General features: G+C 36.3%; 2 protein-coding genes across 8 annotated transcripts; one reads left to right on the forward strand and one right to left on the reverse strand.

Moving 5' to 3' along the window:
- The first annotated feature begins 2036 nt into the window (after positions 1 to 2036).
- LOC111438529 (glucan endo-1,3-beta-glucosidase 14-like) lies at positions 2037 to 4944 on the forward strand. Of its 6 annotated transcripts, none has more exons than XR_002709684.1 (6): positions 2037 to 2270; positions 2542 to 2604; positions 2680 to 3710; positions 3802 to 4289; positions 4508 to 4590; positions 4665 to 4944. XR_002709684.1 is itself a non-coding variant. In XM_023076442.1 (5 exons), the coding sequence occupies exons 1-4, from the start codon at positions 2216 to 2218 to the stop codon at positions 4574 to 4576; spliced, it is 1218 nt and encodes a 405-aa protein (XP_022932210.1). In that variant the 5' UTR covers positions 2037 to 2215; the 3' UTR covers positions 4577 to 4590; positions 4665 to 4936. The 6 variants fall into 6 exon arrangements, 2 of the variants coding, with proteins under 2 accessions (XP_022932210.1, XP_022932211.1); XR_002709683.1 differs by having other exon boundaries at positions 4186 to 4289; positions 4665 to 4936; XR_002709685.1 differs by lacking the exon at positions 2542 to 2604 and having other exon boundaries at positions 4186 to 4289; positions 4665 to 4936.
- Positions 4945 to 7062: 2118 nt separating this feature from the next.
- On the reverse strand, positions 7063 to 12635 carry LOC111438528 (coiled-coil domain-containing protein 94 homolog). 2 transcript variants are annotated; one of them, XM_023076439.1, is made up of 8 exons: positions 12523 to 12635; positions 11450 to 11656; positions 11056 to 11340; positions 10849 to 10914; positions 10662 to 10715; positions 10439 to 10546; positions 8746 to 8830; positions 7063 to 7453 (listed from the first exon to the last, which is right to left on the reverse strand). In XM_023076439.1, exons 2-8 carry the CDS (start codon positions 11645 to 11647, stop codon positions 7260 to 7262), a joined length of 990 nt encoding a protein of 329 aa, XP_022932207.1. In that variant the 5' UTR covers positions 11648 to 11656; positions 12523 to 12635; the 3' UTR covers positions 7063 to 7259. The 2 variants fall into 2 exon arrangements, with proteins under 2 accessions (XP_022932207.1, XP_022932209.1); XM_023076441.1 differs by lacking the exon at positions 7063 to 7453 and adding an exon at positions 7925 to 8119.
- Positions 12636 to 27810: the final 15175 nt, after the last annotated feature.

Raw genomic sequence — 27810 nt, forward strand, 5'->3', positions numbered from 1 at the left:
TTCCCCCCCCCCCCCCTTCTAGGGTTGCCATACCGATTCAACACAATGCGTGTTGGTAGCTTCTCCACCGCATGTGTAGGCACGTAACAGCATATGAGAGATGCTTTGAAAAATATGCTTTCAAATTTTTCAACAAGACTAACCTCAATTTAACTTGAAATATTATCTTCTAGAGATATTTTAGAAATCTTGGAGCTCCTAACACATGAAAAGTCTAGTTCGAGAAGACATGTGTCATCCAAGTAAATAGTCACACGGACTTCAGGCAAGTAATACTTGTAGGGATCATTGGGACGCGCTAGCGTGCATGCATTCTTTATCTTAGGTGGTAAGAATATGCATGTTTAGAAGTTTAGAATGGCAATTTTGGTTTAGAATGCATTGTATGTACAATATGGAAAATGACCGTTGTGCCCCTATGTCACGACCCAATTTTTCTTAGACTCGAGCTGCAACTATCTTTAAAAACATAAAAGACTAAATAAAAAGGATGATTAAAAAAAGTTCATGTTTAAAATAAAACATAAATATATTTAGAAAATTGAAATAAAGTTGGAATATATTGGGTGGGCTAGGTAAATAAAACAACTTAAAGTATTAAAACATTAAAACAGTGAAAACCGGCTCGGTATGATAGCTACTCTTGACTTACGTCCATTCTCAATCAGATCCTTCTTGTCACCTAAAACACAGGAGTTCTCAAATAGCTCCTTCTTATCACCTAAAAAGCATGAAAAAACTTAATGAGTATAAAGACTCAATAAGTAGCCTACACGTAGGCTCTTAATAGTATCTTTAGTATGTTAGGGTATCCTACTCTTTTTTTAACTTGTTCTTGTCCTAAGAATTTAGATTCTTAGATTCTACTCTCGAGTTCTTGTCATGGTTTTACCCAAAGACCTTAGTCATAGATTATGAGTTATAAATCTTGATTCTAATTTACGGACCTTAGTTCTAAGGTTCTATTTTCTTATTCTAATTCTCATGATTCATATCCCTGTCCTTATTCTTATTTTATGTTATTGTCCTAGGTTCTTGTTTCTTGCATGGTACCAAGCTATCTTCATGTCTTAATGGACTTGTCTTATGCCGTGCTACTTTAGGGCATGACATATTTGTATTTCTTGTTTCTTACTTTATGCCTTATGGTCGATTATAGCTTATCATGAAGTAACATCTTGGTTTAGTTTCTAAACTTGATCCTAATGACTTGAAACTTCAATAACGTGAAAAAAAGAAAGAAGAAAAAACAACTCCAAAATGATCCAAAGTGGTAAGATAGAGTCACAAAGGTTGAATTAGGTCATGGGTTAGATTACTGAATTGGATCGATGCAGGTTTAGAAGTTAGGTCGTTGGCAACCAATTAGGCCATAGGTATGATATGGGCGAGACTATATAGATCGTTAGGCTGATCTAGTGGTTGCAATGCGAGCTGGAGTGGTGTAGGCTATGGTAGAAAGATGGTAGAGAGAGAGACAGAGAGAAATAAAGAGAAATAAAGAGATTTATAGAGAAATATAGTTTATAGGTATAGATATCAATTTCTATCCACATATTTAGAATAATAATATTTTTAGATTCTTTTTAAAGTTCAAAAAAGTTCACGGTATTATTATGAGAGGTATTATTAAAATAAATTATAAAATTTAGAAATATTTTCTATAATTTAACTTAAAATATATTGTCACCTTCCAATTTAAATATAAATATGCTATTTGCATATTATTATAAAAAAAAAATTAATTAATAAAAAAACATCTTATTAAATAAAAGTTATTTAATAAAATTATAGTATTTTTTCGGAAAAAGGTTTAAATTAGAAATATTTGAAAGGGGCCCACAGGTTTTTTTATGAATTGATTATTGAAAAAGAGGTGTGAGGGAATGGGAACAATTTAGATTCGCAATAATCTATTTTCAGAAAACTGTAAAAAAAATAAATATGGTCATTTTAACCTAAAAACTATATATTTAATTATATTTAATTACAGAAATAATTATCTAAAAATATATATTATTTAGAAAACAAGGTAATTCAAATAAAAGCTGTCCGGATACGTCTGCAGCGTCTCACTGTAAAACGCGTACTCCATGAAATTTAGTCCCCAGTTTCTGGCTGGGGATAATCCTATCTGCTGATTCACGGCCGTTACGGAGGCGGACATAGCGGTGCGCGGTGTTTTGTTGGTTTGGCCTTATCATTTCAGTCCTTCATGGCTAACTTCTACCGCCTCTTCCGAGTTCTGTTGATGTTTTTCACTCTCTCAGGTTTGCTTTCTTGTTCTTGGTTGTTTGGCTGCTCGGAAACTGCGGCAAATGCTTTGGAACTTGTTTCTTGTTTATTTTAATCGGATATTCAAGAAAGAATGTAGAAATTTTTGTTACGGGAGTTGTGAGTGTGTCATCGAGTGAGATTCTGTGTTTGTTTCTTGAATTCAGTGAGTTGCAGAGGATTGTAATTCTTTCTGGTTTCCTTTTTCTTTTTTTTTTCTTCTCTACAGATTGTAACGATCAGTTGATTATAATTCCGTTTTTGTAGCATATTCTTTGTCTTTTACGAATTTCTGTTCTCCAGTGAATAATTACGAAATTGAGATGCCCTGTAAGTATCAATTTAAGATTCGTTCCTCTTTCAACGTTTTGGCTGTTCTTGAATTCGGATTGTGTTTTATTTCAGGTTCAGTAATCCGAACCATGAGTGTTGGAATTGGAATTAACTACGGCCAGATCGCTAATAATCTGCCGTCCCCATCACGCGTCGCCATTCTTCTCCGAAGTCTAAACATCAGTAGAGTAAAATTGTACGACGCAGACCCTAATGTCTTGTTTGCATTCTCCAGGAGTGATGTGAATTTCATTATAGGACTTGGCAATGAATATCTCCAGAACATGTCCGATCACGAGGAAGCCCTAGCTTGGGTTCAACAAAATGTTCAAACACACATCTCTCAGACTCAAATCACTTGCATCACAGTTGGCAATGAAGTTTTCAACTCCAATGATTCCCAATTAAGGTCTAATCTTCTTCCTGCAATGCAATCTGTTTATAACGCGCTTGTTAATCTTGGGCTGGATAAGCAGGTTTCTGTTACCACAGCTCATTCTCTTAATATCCTAGCCAACTCTTTCCCTCCGTCGGCTGGGACATTCAAGCCGGATCTTGCTGAACTCATACAGCCAATTCTCAATTTCCACTCGATGGTTAAGTCACCTTTTCTTATAAATGCATATCCCTTTTTTGCATACAAGGATAGCCCTGCCCAAGTTCCCCTAGAATATGTGCTTTTCCAGCCTAACCAAGGGATGACTGATCCCATTACAAATTTGCACTATGACAATATGCTGTATGCTCAAATCGATGCGGTTTATGCTGCCATCAAAGCCATGGGACATACAGATATCCAAGTCCAAGTCTCTGAGACTGGTTGGCCATCTCAGGGCGATATGAACGAGGTCGGTGCTACACCAGAGAACGCAGGGTTGTATAATGGTAATTTGCTAAGAAGAATTCAGAGTGGACAAGGAACCCCGGCAAAACCATCAGTTCCGATCGATATCTATGTTTTTGCTTTGTTTAACGAGGATTTGAAACCCGGTCCAGCATCGGAGAGAAACTATGGTCTTTACTATCCTGATGGTACACCAGTTTATAACATTGGATTGCAGGGGTATCTCCCAGAGTTGTTGTATTCATCGTCCAAAAGAAATGTAAGAACGCCATTTATTTTGTTTTGCAATTCCTATTACTGTTTCTACATTATTATATAAAGTATCTGATTTGTGAATAATTTATTTGCAGGTTTTCTCAGTTTTGAGCTTGCTTCTTATATTCATAGCCTATCAATTAATAATGAGACAGTAGAAGTATAGATAGTTGAAATTCTTATTCTTAGCATGATGTGTTTTATAGAGGAGCCCGTACAGATAGATCCCTTCAGCTGCTGCACCTAACCATCCATCTGTATTATATGTTTACTTCCTATCCCATCATCAATTTGGTTCATTGGATGAGTTCTTTTTGTAGTTTCTCACAGCAATAGAGTATTATCATTTCATTATGAAGCTTTTTCACTGTCTTGAATTGAAATAATATTGTGCTCCAGAAGAAGAACCGGTTTCTTTTTTCTTCAACTCTTTGCAGCTTCATTTAGGTCTGATGTAGTAAATCTCACAAAACTCAAAGGTACTCATATCGGAAAAGGGTACTGAACACATACCTGGGAAGCCGAATTTGAAACTGCAAAAGCTGAGGATGGTTGACTATAGGGAATGATCACGGATTTATAGGTAAGGAATACATCTCCAACATTTATAGGTAAGGAATACATCTCCAACCGTACGAGAGTTTATGCTCAGAGTGGACATGATTAATCTTATTCCTATTCCTAACTCAGAGTGGACATGATTAATCTTATTCCTAACAAAAAGTAGACATCTGGGGAAGGTTTTGGACAGTTCTCATCACAAATTGTGGACACCCTACCTTTGTCTTTTTTTCCTTGCAGGAACAGAAGGTGGGCATCAGCTTCTGGCCCTTTTGGTGGAGTGATCTCATACGTGGCGGGGCCAAGTGATTCAAGTAGTAAGGGTCAGCCTTCTTGGGCCTGCCTCTGTTTTCCTTTTTGATAAGTTTGATATTTATTTTTTGAATTGTCATCTTAGGAGAAAGATGAGGTTTCTTTCTATATGAGGCGGTGGCTGTCCTTTTCAAAGGGAGGTATGGGAAGAGATTTGGTGGGTGGCTTACAAATAAAGGAATTAGGTATTTTATTTTTGTTGGTATTTTGGATGAGGTGTTAATGGATATCTTCATCTCTTAAAAATGGACTGAACCATAACGAGCATTAATGATTTTGGATGATGATGTTTGGATTGCCATTTTCATGTATTTGAGATTTCTGATATTTCTTAGGGAAATTGGCCTCCTTTTTATATTCTTTTATTTACCTTTTTGAGGACTAAAATTTTGTTCTACCTTTCTCTTCTTCTTCTCTCTCGTATTCTCTAACTTTTCCCTTCTCCTCTCTCATCTCCAAAGAAGATGAAAAATTAAGGTGAGGACCTAAAGGAAGAATTGTTTGATTTTTTCATAAATTTTTCATAACCATTTTAGAGCTTTCATTTGTAAGGTTCTTTAACTTAGATTTCTATATTTATTGTTTGATAGATTTAAATGGGATTTGACATAATTTTTAATCATTCTAACCCTATCCTACTTATTGCTATTTTTTTTTAAGTTTAGTGTTTGAATGTGACCATACAATTTTCGATACCTTGAATCATAGGTCGTCACGTACACTCGAGGATAAAAAGGAGCGCAGTAAAATTTCCTTTTGTAGAATCGGAGACACAAGGAATTTAAAATTTAAATATGCATTCAAAATCAGTATTAAAAAAAAAATAGTTTAAAGGTGATATCTACGGAGTCAAATTAAAACGGTTTAAAAAAAAATATGAGTTTGAAGAAGTAGCATTTAAAATAATAATAAAATGATGAGAAGGAAGACGATTCGATCTAAAGGACACCTCGTGTAGTTGCATGGATTTGCATGCTCTAGCTATCAACTGTCGTCTACCGTCCATTTGACAAAAATAGAATAACATGGCATGAGTATAAAAATACTCGCCAAGCAACATAGTTGTAGGCTCTTGTCAAACTTCTTAAGGTAATACTCATAAGTGTGGAGGAGCCATTTTTGCTCGAAACGGTGACCGTACTCCATACATATCTTCTTACTAAGCTCTATGGATTCTCCTTATTGGTGTCGAGCAACATCTACCGTTTCTATGATTAGCAAACTACCTGTCACTATGTCTTTCCAGGCTGGAACAATAAACCACCTACTCATGTACCCTCATCGGGTTAGAACAGTTTACTTGCTACTTTGCCTTTTTAGGTTAGAATAGTAAAACTACCTGTCACTGTGCCACTCAAGATGGAACAATAAAAAGGTCATGGTTCTCTCCACTAGGCACCATCGATAGTACTTTAGTAGTATACCTTGATATGAACCACGACCAATAAATTTTCATACCTCAAGGTTCAATTACAAGGACAAGAGTCAAGAAGCTACAACAAACCTTGTATACTTATATTCAAGCTATGACGAGCTTATCAAAGGAAATTCTAGAAAATGTTGGAGACCTCTCTTATATGTTGTGCAAAGTTGAGCTTCAAGAAAGAGATCATTAAGTGCACTTTAGTTGCATTTAATGAACTCACTTAAATTTATGGAACTAGTCGAAGGATGACTTATAAGCACATTTCATTAATGGCACTATTTAATTACAATTTAAATATTTGTTTGTCATGTTTAAGCTAGATTTTAATATAGAAGGTAAGGTTATTGTAACCCGCATGTTACCATATTTCACCATTAACTAGTCATTTTAATATGGAGGTTAGGGGTATTTATTATTTACTAACCAATTTAATTTGGGAGTTATGTCACATAGGTTAAGGTGGTAAAGGTTATATAGCCTTCTTTTCTTTTATTTGATTAGAGATATAAAGAATTGAAATTTTCTTCCGGGAAGAGACTATGAATACCCACAAATTAGTAGATAAAAAACAGGTTTTGGAAGAATGAAATTGAGATATGAACAAGTTAGTAGATAAAAAACAGGTCTTGGAAGAAGGAAATTGAGATATGAAATTGAGAATTTTACCTTACCCTTAGAAATTTAAGCATCATTTTTGTCATTTCTAAGTTTTGAGTAATTATTGTGGTAGATTGCACATTTAATCAAATCTTGATCAAGTTTGATTGTTTGTGGGGTGACTCAATTTAAAATAAGATTCCAAATCTTAGTTCTACATCTAATTTACTTCTAGCCTTTATCTTTTGAATTTTGTAGGTCTAGCCTTTATCTTTTGAATTTTGTACTCACAATTTCTAGCATTTGCCACACATTACCATTGCTACAAATCTACTACTCCTTCCAACCGGGGCAGGGGAATCCGTCCAATTTAATTTACAAAACTCCCCGACTTTCGAAACAGGGATGAGAAGAAGAATAAATTAGACGAAGAACCATTATTTTACTCCAGAAATTTACTCGTCGTATCCAACAAAGGCTTTTTCATGGGTTCTTTTCTTTTGTAGAGGCAACATTGCCAATTGATAGAACTTTACGTTTGTACAAGCATCACCAATTGAAATGGTGGATTGAAAAATATTACTTGCTAAAAATAGGTAGAATACAAGATAACGTTGGTAAAGATTAAAATGTGACCTAAACCGATATAAAAATATATCAATCCTCATCACTACCATAGTTTTGGCACAATGACTCTAGTCCATTGTTCGTGTCCCCGATTTGAACTTCCAACTTCTGTTTGGTCTCCACCCGAGGAGTCAATTCTGGTTTCTTAATAATGGAAACCTTAATTGACAAGGATTTAGAAATCAACTTAGCATCACCGGATGTGGCGCCATTGCCATCGCCTCCTGTCAAACAACAAAAAAGAGCAAATGCATCAAAATTTGAGCACTCAATTTGTCAATAAACTTTCCAACATTAAGTATCTAAAAGAAGCTAAAAGTCATCAATCTACAAGCCTCCAACTTATTTTCATAATTGCCGAGCAGCAGTAACCAGCTATCAATTGATTAAGAAATATGGAGACTAAAGGTAAGATTTGCTTCTAAGGGCCGTATTCTAACCTTTTTCTTTCTCCATTTTTTTAGAAACAACCCAACTTTCATTGAGAAAAAGTGAGAATACACAGGCATGCAAAAAAAAAACAAAGTTGATTAAAAGGAACTCCAATAAGGAAAGAGGCTCCAAGATCTTGAAAATAATTACAAATGTAATTACGGCGTGTCCAACTGTGAGATCCCACATCAGTTGGAGAGGAGAACAAAGCATTCTTTATAAATGTGTGGAAACCTCTCCCTAACATACGCGTTTTAAAAACCTTGAAGGGAAGCCCAAAAAGGAAAGTTCACAGAGGACAATATCTGCTAGCAATGAGCTCGGGCTCTTACACCAACACCTATAGAAAATCAGGGAATCTAACAAGGTTACATGTTCACTAGGGTTTCTCAAGCCCTCTAAAGGTGTCCTCTGTTGTTCCTCTCACCCCTCGAATCCTAGCTGGCCACAAAAACCTCCTGCCAAAACGATAAATGGGAAACACCTCAATCATTTCCCACAGACCTTTGTGACTAGCAAACGACATTCAAGCACCTTAAAGAAAAGAAAAAAAAAAAAAAAAAAGAATTCCAAACAGTCATAGCTAAGTCACAACTCTATAGCCAAGGTCTTTCTCCGTCATCTGACAAAGAATGTAACAACATCAACCTATAAAAGTAGGTATCTTTCTTGAGAGTCAAGAAACTATAGAGAAAGTATTGGGAGGTAGCAAGACTTAACGTGCCCTTATGGTCGTCTATTATCTAGCCTTTTCTGCAGCAAGTGTTTAGCCTTTTTTTTTAATGCTCTTATACATTGTTTTATATATATTTCTATAAAAAAGATAATATGCATTAAAATCCACATGCCAAAGTATCATAAAAAAAGGTGTGGCAAAAAGTTCAATAGATGCAAAATCGTTCGCTATCTTGATATATGGAAAGAAAAAGAAGTCAATTAAAGGTTTAGTATCATAGTCGTATCATATGCTTGCTTGATATATGGAAAGAAGGAGCAAATCAATTAAAGGTTTAGTATCGTAGTCATATCATCCACTTCATTCACCCAAGATTTATTCTTTAGAAAAAATGAAAAGTGGAGCTACCTTCACCCGTGAGGCTATGAAGAATAGCATCTTTTGTCGTAGTGGTAGGATCATCATGTGGAGATTCTTCAGAGAGCTTTTGCTTCTGCAATCAATTAGATAGAAATGCTAATGAGAAAAGTTTATACAAATTTGAATGCTACAAATAGGGTTAATTAGCAAAAAAAAAAAAAAAAAAAAAAAAAAAAAAAAAAAGAAAAAGAAAGAAAGAAAGAAGATGAAAGCATCTTTGTGCATAAAAATAATACAAATAGGAGAAATTTTGAAGTATGGGGGAAGATAAACTTTGTTGGCACCAAGACCAAAACGTTCAACAATAGGAGAAGGCCCCATTTTCTTTGGATGGAGCTTGCCATGAACACTCAAACGCACCACAAGATGCCCGATGGAAAAAGGTCGAAGGCTAACGGTGCTTATCAGTCAGAAGCTTGTATGAGGCATCTGTAGTATTTTGTGGGGGTAATTTGGTGAATTGAACCTTTGAGGTTCTGAACATTCCAGATTCTTCTAAAAAGCTCTTCTTCCTTGCTAGAACTATCAAGTCCTAAGAACTTGGGTCTTGAATTTGAAGAGGCGCGAGTGTGTTTCTTGGATAACCTTAACGAGTGTGTTTCTTGGATAACCTTAAGGTCTTCTTGCCATTTCTAGGGGACGTCTTTGGTTAAAGTTCTTGATGTGTTCTTGCTTGTGTTTCATGAGGTTGAAAGGGGCACTTGGCTCTAGATCATAGTAAGGCCGAGTGGACATCAAGTCCATCCATTCAGTAAAGGTCTTCATCATTTGGTGAAGACCAAGTTGGCTATTCTTCGTCTCTACCATGGATTCTTCCATTCTAAGGAGACGTTGAAAGATAGATCTTCAGGAGCGGACATTAACTAACCTCTTCACCAGTTCGAGCTACATCAATACAGAAGGTGGCATCAACTGAATTCTTTCCTCCAGCCATTTAGGTTCCCAATCAAACTACCATAAGACTAATCTTGCAGGATTCTTGAATCAAATATTTAATAAATAATATCTCTTACAATCTATAGATCGCTATTAAAGGAGCCACAAATCAGCAGTCATTAGCAACAGTAACTTAATAAATAATATCTCTTACAATCTAGAGACCCCTATTAAAGGGGCCACAAATCAGCATCTAAGTCATTAGCAACAGTAACTAAGAGCTTAAAAAATTACAGTCTCACAGCTAGCCAATTAACTTGGCCTTAACCCCAGTGAAGGCTTAAAGACTAACATCCAGCCATAAAAGAATATTAAAGCCACAGTAAAAGAAAGAATCAACTATAAAAAATAAAAAAAAAGTACACAAAAAGAGTACACTATGTCACTATATCACAGAGAAATAGAACACATAGTGGCTGCCATAAGATCTCAAGACTTTAAAGTCTAATCTCATTCTTACTAAATTGCTTTCAACAAATTCTTTCTAATCACCATATTCACCCTTGATTGGCCAAACATCTCAGACTCTCAAAAACTGCACAACCAAATTTTACAAAGAATAATAAAAACTGCACAGCTAGCTTCTTATGTCATGAAGAAGTTAAGAAGAAGCTAAATAGTTGAGATTCACAGAGACTGGACCTGATTGGTCAATCCAGTTTATAAATGTATAACTCACACTATTAATGTTCACTATTAATCTACTTATATGGAATAAAAGGAGCTTTGCTTGCTATTTTATTACCTTAGCATTAATGTTGGATGTTTTGTCATTGTTGGTTGAAGGTTGTTCAGAAGGACTGCTATCATCAAACTGATCATCTGAAATTCTTTTAACATAATTGTTTGAGTTCTGCGCATCGGAATATTGACAAATGTATATGAAAATTCATAATTCCTCACAGGAGTAAACAAAAAGAAATAACTGTAAATGGAAGAAGAGAAACACTTTGAAACTATAAACTCACGTTGAAGACTATAGATTTTATCAACGCTTCATCCTCTTCTTCTAACTTCTTTTCCTGCAAAGTAAACATTTTAAAATTAGTAAAAATGGTGAAATTGACGCCCTACAAGAAAAAGGAGAACCTAGGTTTTTGTTTTCAATACTACGTCTCATATATTTCATGTCCAAATGATTTGTGCTATACATACCTTTTCTGCAGCAGTTTGTTGCAAAGCCAAAAGCATTGAATCAATACTCACAGTTGCGTGTCTGGACTGCAAAACAAACACCCACCAAGTTGTTTAAAACAATAAACTGAACTTAATAATAGAAGAATCTCAATCAAAGCCACAGCTCCAAGAAACAAAGCACAAACCAAGAATCTCAATGACAAAACAATGTAATAAAAAGAAAACCTTCATAGACTTCATCTCATCCAAAGCAGCAAGGATGTCCATCTCGCGTTTAGAATCCAAGGTTCTATTCTCCAAAGATTTCATTGCATCCCCCATCTCTTCAGCACTCCTTTTGTGTTTCTCTTTCTCTGAAACTTCATCCTCCTCACGCCACGGTTCAAAATTACGTGTGGCTCCCGACTCTACAATATAATCTGAGTTTTGGGGGTCTGTCTTGATGGTGAGTTCAGCAGAACATCTAGTACACTTGAAGTAGAATCTAAACAGTTGAATTCCCAAATATGTCTGAGATAAGGCAAAAAAAAACCATGAAAAAATTAATTGTAATAAGAACAAACATATTTTAAGTTATGTTTTAAGTCAAAAGGAAAAAATATCAAAGGCATTCTCTTGCCTCACCAACGACGTCCTCCTTGCGAGAATTGAACTTGGTACCCTTGTATATGTAATTACCACAAGTATTGCATCGGATGCTCATCGGAAGCATCATACGGACCTTGATTTGCTGGTTTTTGGGCCTACGAACCCTTGGTAGCTTTGATGGATCAAAATCCGGTGGGTAGTATTTGTTAAGCACCTTCCTCTCTCCCATTTTATCTCACTGTAGTAGAAAACAACAGAATGGTGTACCAGTCAATATCTAGCACATCCCAAAAACCAATATGCCATATTTTAGAGGAATGCATGCACTTGTCCCATTTAATCCCAACAACCATGTAGTATTTGTTAAGCACCTTACTCTCTCCCGTTTTATCGAAGGAATGCACTTGAGCATGGAAATTATTCAAATAAAGAATTTTTCAAACGAACAACCTAAGATCTTCGACAAACTCCCCATATCCAAGATCGCGCAAAATGGACCATTGCACAGCAGTAAAAAACAAAAGAATAGAGTTCAACTATATCTTTTCTTATTCTGTCTACTCTTCGCTTCAAGCATTTGTTCTCTTCTCTCTCAGTAGACAACACATCTAAGTATTTTCCCACGATTAAAGCTTATTTTCCCACATTTCTTCTACCGCCCCTCACTATCAATACCTATACTATATACGAACTTTTTAACATAAGTCTTTTACTCTAATCATTTTCTATAACTTTCTAAATCAAGTACATGTAGTACAAAGCATACGAAAAGCTCTTATGTCCATAAATCCATAGTATCATTGGTGTGACAATTAACCAATTTTATGGTTAATATGAGGATAGAACTTCCATTTTTTCTTCGGTCGATCAAAAATAACTACTGCAAGCTAGGGTTTTAAATAGAATTGGATAATATGATAGATTACTTCGACAGTTTCTGCGAGGAAATTTATATATTCGGCTAATGCTATTCACACAAAAAAAAAAAAAAAAACCTAAACAAACTCCTCTACTAACAAGCCCTAATTCGTTGTGAGAATAAAGGCATAGATGAAGATTGAAAGAATAACAGTAACAATAAAAGAGTAGAAAATCAATGCAGACCCGACAAGAGAGATGCTACGCCGGCACGAGCTGAAGAAATACGATTGCGGCGGCGGCGGGAGCACAGAACTGCTAGAAGGTGGAGGAGACGGCGAGCATAAATGGCCGTAGGGTCAGATTTGTTTTGTTTTGTTTTTTGTTTTTTTTTTTCTTTCGTTTTTTAAGAAAAAAAGGTCTGTAATTTACATTGATTTAATAATTTTTAATTAAATTATCTTTGAAATATTTAATTCTACCTCCAAAATTACACGTCTGTTAATTTTTATTCTAAATCTTATTATTATTATTATTATTATTATTTTATCAACTGTATCAAAAGAATAAAATATTGATAATATTAATATTTAGATGATATTATCTTATTAATTGAATTCGATATTTTTTATTTTATTTTATGTAATACAGTGTAATATTTTCAAAATATTTACTTATATCTCTTCTTTTTAATGAAATTTTATTTACAAAATAAATAAATAATTCTTTAAGAATTATGAATATTAATATTTGCCTTAACAATGGAACCATATGATCATATTACCTAGAGTGATTTTCTAATAAAGATTTAGTAGTTATTAATTTGAAAGTTTAGGAGATCAATTAGAAGATTCAGTCGTTATTGATTTGAAAGTTGAGGGGATCTATTAGAAAGGTTTAATAGTTATTGATCTAAAAGTTTAGAGATTGATGATGCAATCTCCACTATAAATCCTCAATACTACGTTATTTAAACAAAATATATATATATATATATATATATATATATATATATATATATATATATATATATATATATATATATATATAGATAGATAAATAGATAGATGGATGTACGTATGTATGAGTGCTCAAGATTCCTCTATTTAAAAGCTTTTCCCCTTAAGTTGTTCTTCCGCTTCAGTTATAAGATTTGACATATTTTGATCGTGGGCAATTTCTAACATTTGGTATCAAAGCTTCTAGGATGTCCAAACAAATGTCGTCACTACACGAAGTTGTCAGAGGAGATGTGACAACTATAAGGAGCGAAAGGGAGGGGAGTGTAACGCTCCAGTGCCCATTATTCACGAGGAGTAACTATGCAGCATGGTCGGTAAAGATGCGTGTTAATTTACAAGCACAGGGCGTATGGGACGTCGTCGAGTATGGTGACGTTGAGGCATAAAGTTAGGATGGCTCTTGTCACCATTCGCCAAGCAGTCTCAGAGGACATCCTTCTCATGTTGGCAGCATGGGAGACGCTGCAAACAATGCATGTGGGCGGAAATGTGACAACGATAAGGAGCGAAAGGGAGGGGAGTGTAACGCTTCAGTACCCGTTATTCACAAAGAGTAATTACGCAGCATGGTCGGTAAAGATGCGTGTTAACTTACAAGCACAGGGCGTATGGGACGTCGTCGAGCATGGTGATGTTGAGGCGTAAAGATAGGATGGCTCTTGTCAACATCTGCTAAGCAGTCTCAGAGGACATCCTTCACATGTTGGCAACATGGGAGACGCTGCAAACAATGCATGTGGATTGTTAGGTCAACGTTCTAACCAATTGAAATAATAAACTTGACTTCTCCACAAAGATATACCACTGGTAGATAAACCTTGCTCTGATACCCCTCGTTATCTTTGATTGAGAAATTTTCCTAGCGAGGAAATCTTTTACGAAGAAAAATTACGAAGAAATTGATGGGAGAAGAAAAACTGAAGAAAATAAAGGAAATCCTTGAGGAAGAAATTGTTGGGAGAAGAAAAACTAGAGAAAATAAGAGTATGGAAGCTTTGGGATTTGTTGCTGAAAAACATGGAACAAATGTTTCTCTTTTAATTTGTCTATTTAAAAGAGATTACATCCTAAAATTGGCGCGAGTGGCCAACAAATCTCGGACATAAAGTTGACATAAATGGCCAGCTAAAAATACACTCTTCAATGATAGATGTAGTGTTATTTCAGATATACTAAAATGTAGTGTTATTTCAGATATCCTAAAAACAAAAATCAACTAACTAAGTTTAAGGAAACGTGTGAATAACCTAAAGACGACGACGACAAAAAAAAAAAAAAGCTTTTTATCTAACAGCCTAGTCTCCAAAAAAGAAAGATTGTCGTTCCCAGCTCAAACCAGTATTTGTGTTGAGCGACCACTGCAACTAGTACATGCAGATTTGTGTGGCCCGATCACCTCATCATCGATTGCTGGTAATAAGCATTTTCTCTTACTTTTTGACGATTACATTTTTTGGATGTGGGTGTGCATGCTCAAAGAAAAAGGATAGGCATTATGTGCGTTCAAGAAATTCAAAAGACTCGTTGAAAACGGGTTTAATGACAAGCTGAAAACCTTGCGCACCGAACGAGGTGGTGAGTTTTTATCCCATAACTTCTCAAAGTTTTGCGAAGATGAAGGTATCAAACGTCAACTCACTGCACCGTACACTCCACAACAAAACGGTGTGATCAAACAAAGAAATCGCACCATAATGAACATTAGAAGAAGCCTACTCAAGAAAATGCAAGTCCAGACAATTTTCTGGGGTGAGGCAATATGACATGTGGTTTATCTTCTAAATCGTTTAACCAACAAAGGCACTGGAAACATGCGGCCCCTACAAAGCATGGTTCCGTAAGACACCTCACTTTGAGTACTTAAGAGTCTTCGGTTGTACAGCACATGTTAAGACTGCAAAACCATATATCAAAAAGCTTGATGACAGAAGCCAAAAGATGGTGTACTTTGGCGTAGAGAATGGAACCAAGGCTCCTGGTTGTATGATCCGCAACATGAGAAATTCATGTAAGTAGAGATATCGTATTTGAAGAAGAGGAGAAGTGGAATTAGTGCAGCATTGGCGATAACAAGCAGAATGTTACAGAGTTCAATGCTTTGGAAGAAGAGGGAGACGCAACAGACCTAGAAAGTGCCCCTATAGCAACACCAACAAATCCAAACATGTCATCACGAGTCTCATCGAAAGGCGTGGTGAACTCCCTAGAATAAGAGAGCTCAGGCGAGAGCACAGGAGGATCCACAACAGAGGATGAACCAAAGAAGTTTCATTCACTTGCTGAAATTTATGCAGATACACTTGGATTAGAACTGGATCCTGATGGGTTAGTGTTGCTTGTGGCCGAGGAGTCAACAACCTACTGTGAGGAAACAACTGAGATGATGTGGCAGGATGCCATGCAAAAGGAGCTTGAAGCGATTGAGAAGAATAAGACGTCGGCACTAACTAACTTACTATCCAAACACAAGCCCATCAGTTTGAAATGGATGTTTAAGCTGAAGGAAATGTTATCAAGCATAAAGTAAGACTCGTGGCGAAGAGATATGTGCAACGACAAGGAGTTGATTTTGAGGAGGTTTTCACGCCTGTGGCTAGACTTGACACTGTAAGTTTGATTCTTGCCCTCGCAGCTCAACACGAGTGGGAGGTCCATCACTTAGACGTCAAATCAACATTTCTAGATGGTGACCTCTAATAAGAAGAGTATGTTGCCCAACCTGAAGGGTTCGTCATTAAAGGCGAAAAGCACAAAGTGTACAAGTTATCAAAGGTCCTATATGGTTTATGGCAAGCACCGAGGGCGTTGAACATACGTCTGGACAAGAGCTTAAAGAGTCTAAACTTCATGAAGTACTCACAAGAACAAGTAGTGTATATAAAAACGATGGGGTTGAAACATTCATCATTGGCGTGTACATTGATGACCTGATTGTCACTGGCACAAGTGTGAAAGGCATCAAAGAGTTTAAGCAGCAAATGGTGAAAGAATTTGAGATGAAAGATCTCGGGTTATTCTCGTACTACCTCGATATTTAAGTGGACCAAAGGTAAGATTGCATCACGCTAAAGCAATTAGCCTATGCTAAGAAGTTGTTGCAGCAATTTAAGATGGCAGAATGCAACCCGACCAAGTATCCCATGGAAGCAAAGTTACAACTCGGAAGATGCTGAAGGAAGCTTGGTGAATCCCACTGAGTATACTTGACTCATACTCGTCTGGACCTTTCATACATTGTTGGAACAATGAGTAGGTCCATGGAAAAGCCCACTATGATGCATCATCAAGCGGTTAAGCACATTCCCCGCTATGTGAAGGGAACCACAAGCTATGGGTTGAAGTATCAAAGAAGGCCAGGTCTTGAATAACTAGTCGGTTTTACCAATAGTGATTTAGCTGGAGACATTGACAAAGCATCTTAGGAATGACATTTTATCTCAACAAAAATTTGATCTCTTGGCAATCTTAGAAGCAGCGAACTGTGGCACTATCTTCCTGTGACACCGAGTTCATGGCAGCAACTGCGACGTTGTGTCGAGCATTATAGCTGAGAAATTTGTTGAGTGAAGTGACTAGAAGTGAACTAAAGTCGGTAACTCTCTACATTGATAACAAATTCGCGATTGCATTGATGAAGAATCCAGTATTTCACGGATGTAGCAAACACATTGACACTCGCTTCCACTTCATCCATGAGTGTGTTGAGAAGAGACAAATCGTTGTGGAGTTCGTATGCACTATAGAGCAATGTGCCGATATTCTAAACAAAGCCCTAGCAAGGGTTAAGTTTGTAGAGATGCAAGAATTGCTGGGAGTGAAAGTCAATGGAGAAGAATGTGAGTTAATAAGCTTGACTTAGCAAAAGAAGTTATTAACGTGGAGCGATTTTAGGACAAAGATTTAGTAGTTATTAATTTGAAAGTTTAGGTGAAAGTTTAGGCAATTAGGAAGATTGAGTAGTTATTGATTGGAAAGTTTAGGAGATTGCTTATACAATTTCCACTATAAATACTTTGTATATTATTTACACCAAAAAAAAAAAATAATAATAATAACATTCAAGAGCTCTCTCCCCTCATGTTGTTCTTCTGCTTCAATTATAAGTTTCGACATATTTCGATCGTGGGCAATTTCTAACAGGCTGATTGGGGATCGATTTCACCATGGAAACAAGGTTATAGAGCTGTGAAGTTAACAAGTTGATGCCTTCAGATACTAGACCTTTGACAATGTTATTGGTGCCTTCGAATCCATTCATGCATGTTTCTGAATTAACCCGTGCAGCGCTCAGCCATGTCTTTAGATCAGAACTCAGATCTCCGGTACTATTGTTCTTAGCTGTAATTTGTATTTCATTTGCACGTGAAGATAGAGTGAGAAGATCGTCTAATATAACTGGTAGGTCTAACACTAAATTAATTACAATATCTAAAACAAATATGGATTAATATGGAAAACAAAATTTATTATGTCGTGGAGAAAAAAATCGTTTACCCTCTAGATTTTGGGTGACGAAGCGCGACCAACTCAACTAATCAGCATAAGAGTCCAACAAATTGAGACAGTCGGAATGGCGGTGGAAAGCTGTGAATTACCTAGTAATTTACTGAATGGAAAGAAAATGAGCAGGCACACTGGGGGAATGTGAGTTAATAAGTTTGATTTAGCAAAGTTATTAACTTAGACCAATGTTAGGAAATGGTTGGTCTTTTGTTCAGGAAATTTTAGTGTCTTTTTCGTTATAAATACTCATGAGTACTCTTTTCACAATTGAGAATCGAGAAGTACAAGTGATTAAGGTTTCTTTGTTCCAAAAGATCTCTCCCCTCGAGTTGTTCTTTCTGCTTCAGTTGTTTATTTTGACATATATCGATCGTGAATCATATCCAACATTTGGTATCAGAGCTAGGATGCTGAAACAAATGTTGTCACCATACAAAGTCACCGAAGGGGATGTGACTACGGGTGTACATTCAACCTAAACTGAATTAGCATTTCGAGTAGGGTTGGGTTCATTTTTCTGAACCCAAACGGAATCGGTTCGATTTTGCGTAACCTTCCGGTTGACCCGAGCCAAATAAAAATATATAAATTATATTAAGAAATTTTCTATATTAATAGGTTTGCCATCGACCCCATGGATATACATTTTTTTTATTATTTTATTATTTTTAATTTCTTTTAATTTCTTATTTGGTTTAGTTTAGATGCGGAGATAGACACCATGGACATACATTTTTTATTATTATTTTAATTTCTTTTAATTTCTTATTTGGTTTGGTTGAGGGCTCTTTAACAATGTCACACCATATTGCAATTAAAATATTTTATAGTATTTTTATTTTTATTGTTATATACAACCTCTTTAAACTAATCATTTTTATTGTTTATTTAATTTGATGATCTATCTTATATTTTTCCTACTTTAACCCATTCTCAAAATGTTGGTATTTAGCTGTCTTTAGTTTCATGACAATGTTGAACTATGTTAATATGTTATAATTTTTGCTTGTTGTTTTTTATGGATTTTTTGTATGTGAATAATTATAGATCGATTTGTGTTTGTTTGTGAACTTTTAATATATTTTATCTAAGATTGTATCCGAGTAATTATAAATTGGGGATAAATAAAACTCTAAAAAAAATTTGACAACTCGACAACCCAGTCTTAACCCAACCAGAAAATTTTCGGGTTGGGTTGGGTTGGGTTGTGAAAATTTTCGGGTTGGGTTGGGTTACCAATCCAACCAACCCGAACTTTTAGGTTGGGTCAAAAAAATCTCTCAACCCAACCCGGACCATGTACACCCCTAGATGTGACAATGATAAAAGCAAGAGGGGGAGGGGGGATTGTAATGCTCTATTACTCGTTACTCATGAAGAGTAACTACGCAACATGGTCGATAAAGATGCATGTTAACTTACAGGCACAGGATGTGTGGGACGCCATCGAGCATGGTGAGGACATTGATGAGCATAAGGACAGAATGACTCTTGTCGTCATCTACCAAGTAGTCTCGAAGGACGTTGTTCTAATGGGCAAAGAAGGACTCGGCAAAGGCAGCATAGGAGATGCTTCATACAATGCATATGGGTGTGGAATGTGTCAAGAAAACAAAGGTACAGACCTTGAATAGTGAGCTCAAGGCTATCCACATGAAGGACGGTGAGTCAATAGACGACTTTGCTATGAAGTTGACGAATAAGCGGCATTTGTTCATTAGGTGACATGGTGGAGAAGATCTCCATCGTCAAGAAGTTTCTTCGAATTGTCCCCCAAGATTAATGTGGATTGTTACCTCCATTGAGCAATTCGAAAATCTCAAGAACATGGTGGTTGAGGAGGTTGTTGGTCATTTTAAGGTCCATGAGGAGAGACTTCGTGGCTACGAAGATAAAGAGGAGGAGAAATATCTCTTACTCACACATGAGAAGTGGCTCGCACGGACGAAAAAAAATGATGCAACTTACTCTTTTTTATCAGGTATGAGGGGTTGTGGAAGCCATAACAAGGAAAACGGAGGTCGTGGACGTGGTCGCAAACATGGTGACAGAGGAGGCCATGACAATACTTCACAAACCCATGACAATGCCAACCCCTAGAAGGAAAAAAGTATGATCGAATGTTACTCTTGTGGAAAATATGGGCACTATGTGGTAGTGTCGCAACAAGGAGCGCGGTGAGAAGGCAAACCTCTTGTTCATGGATGATGAAGAACCTGCATTGATGTTGGCCGAGAAAATGACCCACCTATTGATGCTTAATGAAGAGAAGGTTATGGCGAACCCCTTCATAGATGGAGAATACAAGTAGAGACGAGCATATGGTACCTAGACAACGGTGCGAGCAATCATATGACTGTAGATCGAGCAAAGTTCAAGGGGTTTGATGAGAAATTTATTGGAAACACGAAGTTTTGCAATGGATCACTAACAACGATCCAAGGAAAAGGATCTATCTTGTTCTAGTGTAAGAACGGTGATCAACATCTATTGACCAATGTATACTAAATTTCGAGTTTGAAGAGCAATATTATTAGCCTTGATCAAATGACAAAAGAAGGTAGTAGCGTGGAGATAGTCGATCTGTTGCTTAAGATATACGATAGAAACGGAGCCCTGTTGATGAAGGTAAAACGGTCACAAAACCGCTCGTATAAGATACTATTGAAAGACCATCAACATCTTCCAACAGTATCCATTGGTGTTGGCAGCAAGAAAGTGAAGAAGAAACCAATGGATAGGAGAAAAAGGAATTGAAGTACAAATCCAAGAAGGAACCAGAGGCTACCCAATTAGTTAAGTGCAACTTACTAGTCGATGTGTTTCATCTACATATCATCTCAACCAAGGAGGCCTAGAGGAAGGCCACACTAGAGTGTAAGAGAAATGAGACTTCAAAATTGTCATATCAACGAAAGAAACCTAGAGGTAGGCTCAAAAGAAGGTTGAAAAAAATAAGGAATAGGTTATAATGATCAATTTTCTGCACAAAAGAGAGGAGGGGAAGAAATTGCACGTTGCGAAACTAAAATTTCTTTTGAAGAAGACAGAGTTTACCAGGGACCAAGCAAAGTTGAAACTAGAGAGCAGCGTGTGGATATTCTCATCAAAACCATAGCAAGGATTAAATTTGGAGATATGCGGGAGTTGCTCAAAGTGAAGTATCTCAAGGGAAGTCAAGCTTACCAAGGAGAATGTGAGTTAATATGCTTGATTTAGTAAAATAAGTTATTAACTTAATCAGTTTTAGGATAACTGATTTAATAGTTATTGATTTGAATATGTTAGTCTTAATGAGAATGGTCAGAAGTTGGTAACTCAGGGAGAAAGCTTGGAAAATTTGTTAGTGACTTCTCCCGTGTAAATATTTATGAGATGTATGTTCTTTTAACAACAAAGAATAGAAAGGCACAAGCGCTTAAGGTTTCTTTATTCCAAAAGCTCTCTCCCCTCACATTGTTCTTTCTGCCTCAAGTTGTTCTTAGTTCAGTTGTTTGTTTCAACATATTTTGATCGTGGGCTATTTCCAATAGAGCAGACAAAGTAAGAGAACTTTGACAAGGGTACTTTCAAGCACTCTATTTGATCAATATCCAGTGCCAGACCCATGAGAAACAAGATCAACAGCAACAACATCAACACCAAAAACTTATGGTGGGTTTTGGTTATTAGTCGTAGTAGTAGTGGTAGTGGTAGTGGTAGCGGTCGTGTGTAGTAGTCGTCGTCGTATCATAGTTGTAGTAGTGGTGGTGGTAATGGTGGCAGTAGGAGTAGTATTTTGAAAAGATTTTTTTAATAATAATAATAATATATAATGACTACTACTACCACTATCCATGGTCACATCCCTACAAAAGCTCCACACCTCAACACTTTAACCATCTAAGCGTTTCCTTCTATGTGAGTGTAATAGCCCAAAAAACAAAATAAACAAAAAAATGAACATGGCCTTTACAGATTCACATGTAGACGAGATTTACTTGATGAGAGATCCGTGATTAAGAAATCTTCCTTTTCTTCCTGACTAATTATATGTTAGATTTTCACTGAATCATTGTATAAATTAGAAATATAATGTCAATAATTATATGAATGATAGTAAATCAGATCAATAATGTTAATCAATAAATTTATATCATTAGTCAAAAGAATGGATTAAAAGGCTAAGAAAATTTGTGAACACAATTAAAGTAAACCGAATTAGAGGAAAAAAAACACAGAAATAAGAAAAAAAATTTGGAAACAAGAATCACTCTATCAAAAGTAATAAGATTGAACAAAATTAAAAGGCAAAATAGAATAAATACAGAGAAGAGAAAAAAAAGGAAAATGATTCAGTCAATGAAATTTTGAAAAATTAATTAAAAAAAAAAACTAAAACTAAATAGAGTGCTCAACCTAACTTAAAATAACTCTATCAAACCATAATCATGAAATTTTTAATAAAAATTAGAATATATATATATATATTTCAAAACTTTATTCATACAAAGACACTAACATTCGCATGAAGTTTAACATTATTCATACAAAGACACTAACGTTCGCATGAAGTTTAACAAATTGACCAATGTAAATTAGAGAAATAATTTTACAGAAGTTCAATCTTGAAATTGATGTCATGGCCTCATATAGGTTGACTTGGATTTCAAAGAACAAAATTGAAGTTTCATTAAGGATATATTCGTGACAACGACTTAAACTAATCAGGTAAGTGGCCTTACTTTCGGCGTAGTTATATTTGATGCTGACACATTCTCATGGTTCTACACATGTCATATATATTGATATGTGTGATTTGTTTGTGGATCGATATGCTTATGATATGGTATGTTATGTATATGTTATAATATGTGAATTGTATGATAATACTGACGGTACGATGTGTTCAATGATATGTTTGAGATAGGATATGAGAAGGATGCATTAAACGTATTGTAACGATAGGAGCAAGATATGTTCATGGAACGTTAAGGTTGTTGGTGACAACAGAAAACTAATGTGAGATTGAGAGGAGGAGTGAATTGAATGATGGGGAGGGAGGTCCTTTTATAGGGGGATTCCCGGAGTTGGTTGGGATTTTTGTGGATGAAACTGAATTCACCTCCTCCTTCTCTTCCGTAGTAACTAATTCAAACTTCTAGTATTAGCTTCAACACCCTCCCTTAAACTGAATTCTGCGGAAATCAGTTTAGGACTTCACTTCATCTTCTTGATATACATCTTGGATTCTGCACATCCCCATATTTCTTCTAAGCTTCTCGAACAATGGTTGTTTCAAGGGCTTTGTGAATAGGTCTGCGATTTGTTCATCACTTCGGCAAAAGTTGAGTTCAATAATGCCTTCTTTACACAAATCACGCAAGAAATCGAACATCGATGTGCTTCCTCCTTCCATGCAACACAAGATTTTTAGACAACTTAATAGTTGACATATTATCACAATATATAACTGTCGTATCTGGTTGCTTCTAATTAAGAATTTCAAGCATTTTTCTTAACCAAATTGCTTGGCACGAGCATGCTGTTGCTGCCACAAATTCTACTTCTGTAGTTGAGAGTGTTACAATAGGTTGCTTCTTTGAAGACCAGCAAATAGCTCCTGAACTCATCATGAAAATATTTCCTGAAGTACTTTTACGATCGTCTATATCACTTGCATAGTCGCTATCTGTATAACGAACCATCTTCTGATCATCTCCTTTCTTGTAGAATACCCCCAAATCAAAGGTTCCTCTCACATAACGAAGTATCCTTCTTGCTGCATTGAGATGTTTTTCCGTTGGATGCTCCATGTAACGACTTATCATACTAACCGCATACATGATGTCTGGTCGTGTTGAAATTAGGTACATCAAACTTCCCACAATTTGTTTGAAGTACCTATTATCAAACTCTCGCCCGTCAATATCCTTGTGCAACTTTAAACTCAATTTTGATGAAGTTCCAAATGTGCGCTCATCCAATTTAAATCTTTCAAGTAATTCTTGAGCATACTTCTTCTGACAGATAAAGTTACCTGTGGGAGTTTGAGTAACTTCTATTTCAAGAAAATATCTCATCAAGCTAAGATCTGTCATTTCAAATTCCTTCATCATGCTCTTCTTAAAAAATTCAAACATTTCTTCGTTATTGCCAGAAAATATTAAATCATCAACGTATAAGCAAATAATGATAATGTTACCTCCCTTTTCAGTTTTCACATACAACGTATGTTCATACGGGCATTTAGTGAATCCCATCTTTTCAAAATGAGAATCAATGCGACTGTACCATGCCCTCGGAGCTTGCTTCAAACCGTACAAAGCTTTCTTCAACTTGTATACTTGTTCCTCTTTGCCTTTTTGAACAAAACCTTCTAGTTGCTCCACATATACTTCTTCTTGAAGCTCTCCATGTGCGAAGGCCGATTTCACATCAAGTTGATAAATAAGCCAAGATTTCTATGCTGCAATAGAAATTATGAGCCTAACAGTGTCTTGACGTGCCACTGGTGCAAATACCTCCTTATAATCAATTCCATACTTTTGCTTGTATCCTTTTGCAACAAGTCGCGCCTTGTACTTATCCACCTCACCGTTTTCATTCAACTTGGTTTTGAAAACCCATTTTACTCCGATTGTTTTCTGCCCTCTAGGAAGATTAGTGAGCTCCCAAGTCTTGTTCTTCTCTATGGATTTGATTTCACAGTCCATAGCTTCCTTCCATTTCTTCTCCTTTACTGCTTCTTCATAGACAATTGGATCACTATCTATAAAGAATGCAAAATAACCACTATCACTTATTCATAGTTCATCTCATAATCAATCATCCAGTTTGGTCTCTTTCTTGTTCTTGGATGTCTTTGATTATGATCATGATCTTCTTCTACTGGTTGTTCTTGTTGAGCTTGTGATGAGCTCTCTCCATGCTCATAGTGAGGCTGAATAGGGGCTTCAGTTTGTTCTTCTTCAAGATCTACAGGAATATGCTGATTCACAGTGATCTTTTCTTCCCATGTCCAAGTCTTCTTTTCGTCAAAGACTACATCACAACTTACCACCACCTTCTTTGTCAAAGGATCATAGAGCTTGTATGCTTTAGAGGTCTCGCTTACTCCAAGGAACACACACTTCAAACTCTTGTCCTCAAGTTTCTTCCTTTTCTCATCAGGAACATGTGCATATGCTATGCACCCAAAGATTCTAAAGTGGTCTACTACAGGTTTTCTTCCGCTCCATGCTTCTTGTGGAGTCATATCTCTAACAGAAAAAGTAGGGCTCCGGTTGAGAATGTGAACGGACCACACAATAGCTTCTGGCCAGAATTCCTTCGGGACTTCTCCTTTATTTAGTAAACTTCGAACCATGTTGAGAATGATCCTGTTTTTCCTTTTGGCCACACCATTTTGTTGTGGTATGTCGTTGTTAACTGCCTCCGTATGCCCTTCTCTTCACAAAATTTAATAAACTCGTTCGAGCAGAATTCTCCACCTCTGTCAGTTCTTAAAACCTTGACTCTTCTTCCAGTTTTCGTCTTCATGGTAGCACAACTTTTTTTGAAGCAATCAAAGGCTTCTGATTTGGCGTGCAAGAAATAAGTCCATGTTTTTCGACTAAAATCATCGATGAGGGTTATGAAATATTTCTTGTTACCATTTGATGCTGGAGAGATGGGACCACATATGTCTGAATGAATCAACTCCAAAATTGCTTGAGCTCTTCTTGATTTTCAGGATGGAAAAGAGTTTCTTTCATGTTTTGCTACTACACAACTCTCGCAAATTTCCGTTGGTGGAGTAATATCTGGCAACCCAGTTACCATCTTCTTTGAGGACAACGTCTTTAATCCTTTGAAGTGTAGATGACCATACCTAAAATGCCAAAGCCAGGTGGTATCTTCTTTCTTCACCATCAAACTTTTGGCAACGATATTTAACGTCAACGGATATAGACGGTTGGTGGTCATCTTCATCTTAGCAATCGATCCTCTTTTGGAGTCATAAATCTCACATTCATCATTTTGGAATGTGATCACATACCCCTTTTCTTGTAACTGACCGATACTAAGTAAGTTGGCCTTCAGGTCAGGAATGTAGAATACATTAGAAATAGACTCTACAAAGCCATTTCTAGTCTTGATATCTATGGTTCCTTTCCCCATCACTTGGAGAGTTGAATTGTTGCCAAGAGAAACCGTAGTATGAAAATTTTCATCTAGAGTTGAGATGAATTCCTTACAACCTGTCATATGATTGCTACATCCAGAGTCTACGACCCATATACCTTGATCTGCAACCTTCATAGCATGGAATGACATTAATAATATTTCTTCTTCTCTTCTCTCCACAAAATTGGATTGATCTCTTTTCTCCTTTTGGAGCCTGGTATAGCATTCATTTTTGTAATGTCCAAGGTGTCCACATCTGTAGCATTCCACCTTAGACTTTTCAAAGTGTCTCTTGCCTTTGTTGTCATAATCGTTTCTGACTAGATCTACTGACTTGCCAACATCTCCACTTCTTTCTCGACTGCCTCTCCCACGACCTCTGCCTCTTCTTTGCCCTCTACCTCTAGAGCTTGAAGTTTCACTTAGTGTGGATATCTTTAAGGCTGTCATCTCCTCTATTGCACTTGTACGATTGAGTCTCTGCTCATGTACTTACAGGGAGCTTTGGAGTTCATCTATTTGCATCTTCAACATTGTTTGCTTCTTCGATAGAACATACAATGTAATCGAACTTTGGAGTTAGTGATCGCAAAATCTTTTCTACGATCGCAACATCTGTGATTGAACCACCATGCATCCTCATTTTACTTGCAAGACTTATAACCTTGCCAATATAATCATTCACCATTTCTCCCTTTTGCATTTGGAAAATTTCAAAGTCTCTTCTAACTCCCTGTAGTTGAGCACGTTTTACTCTCGTTCAGCCTTGATACTTCCTCCTCATAGAATCCCAAATTTCCTTGGATGTCTTCTTCTGAAGCATTGTTTCCAAGATAGTCTTATCAATGGACTGAAATAAATAGTTCTTGACCTTCAGGTCCTTCAACTTCGATGCTGCCAACAGTTGTTGTTGACCAGCTGAGACTACCTCGCCTTCATTTGGCTCTTCATAACCCGTCTCCACCATATCAAAGAACTCCTTTGATCTGAGAAAATTTTCCATCAACATCTCCTAATGATCATAGTGACCATCGAACCTCGAGATGGAGGGTTGAACGTAGCTCTCAACTTATTTTTCTACTACCATTTTTGCTACTTCAAGATTGCTTTGATACCAGTTGTTGGTGACAACAGAAAACTGAAGTGAGATTGAGAGGAGTGATTTGAATGATGGGGAGGGGGAGGTCCTTTTACAGGGGATTCCCAGAGTTGGTTGGGATTTTTGTGGATGAAATTGAATTCACCTCCTCCTTCTCTTCCATAGTAACTAATTCAAACTTCTATTATTAGCTTCAACAAAGGTTAGGGTTCGTATCAAAGTGCTATGGACATGAGAGATTGATAAAAACGATATGGTCACGATCGATTGATAAAAGATTACGATTAGGTTATGGGTAGAAAGGGATAAGATTATGATAGATTGATAGAACGATAGCGTTAGGATACGTTCCTATTACGATATGACTAAGGTACGTTCATGTAATGATATGACTGTGATATGTATAAGACCGTTAAAGCTATGATAAGTTAGGGAACGATATGACCACAAAGTGTTTACAATATGATATCATTATGATACAACATGTGAATGATGGATATATATATGTTGTCATATGATATGAAAATGATATGAAATATGTTATGGTACGATATATATGATAAATTAACATGTTTATGATATGATATATTGTGATGCAATGTGTTATGGTAAGATATGTATATGAAGTATGGAATGTTATGTTATATCTCCTAAATTGTATGTATACAGCATGATATGAATGACATGAAATTGTTGGGTTTTATGTCCTAAAACTCATAGTTTGTAAACAAAGATATATTATATTCTCAATAAAGTTATTAT

The sequence above is a fragment of the Cucurbita moschata genome, unplaced genomic scaffold (assembly GCF_002738365.1).
Source record: "Cucurbita moschata cultivar Rifu unplaced genomic scaffold, Cmos_1.0 Cmo_Scf00076, whole genome shotgun sequence".
NCBI classification, from domain to species: Eukaryota; Viridiplantae; Streptophyta; class Magnoliopsida; order Cucurbitales; family Cucurbitaceae; genus Cucurbita; species Cucurbita moschata.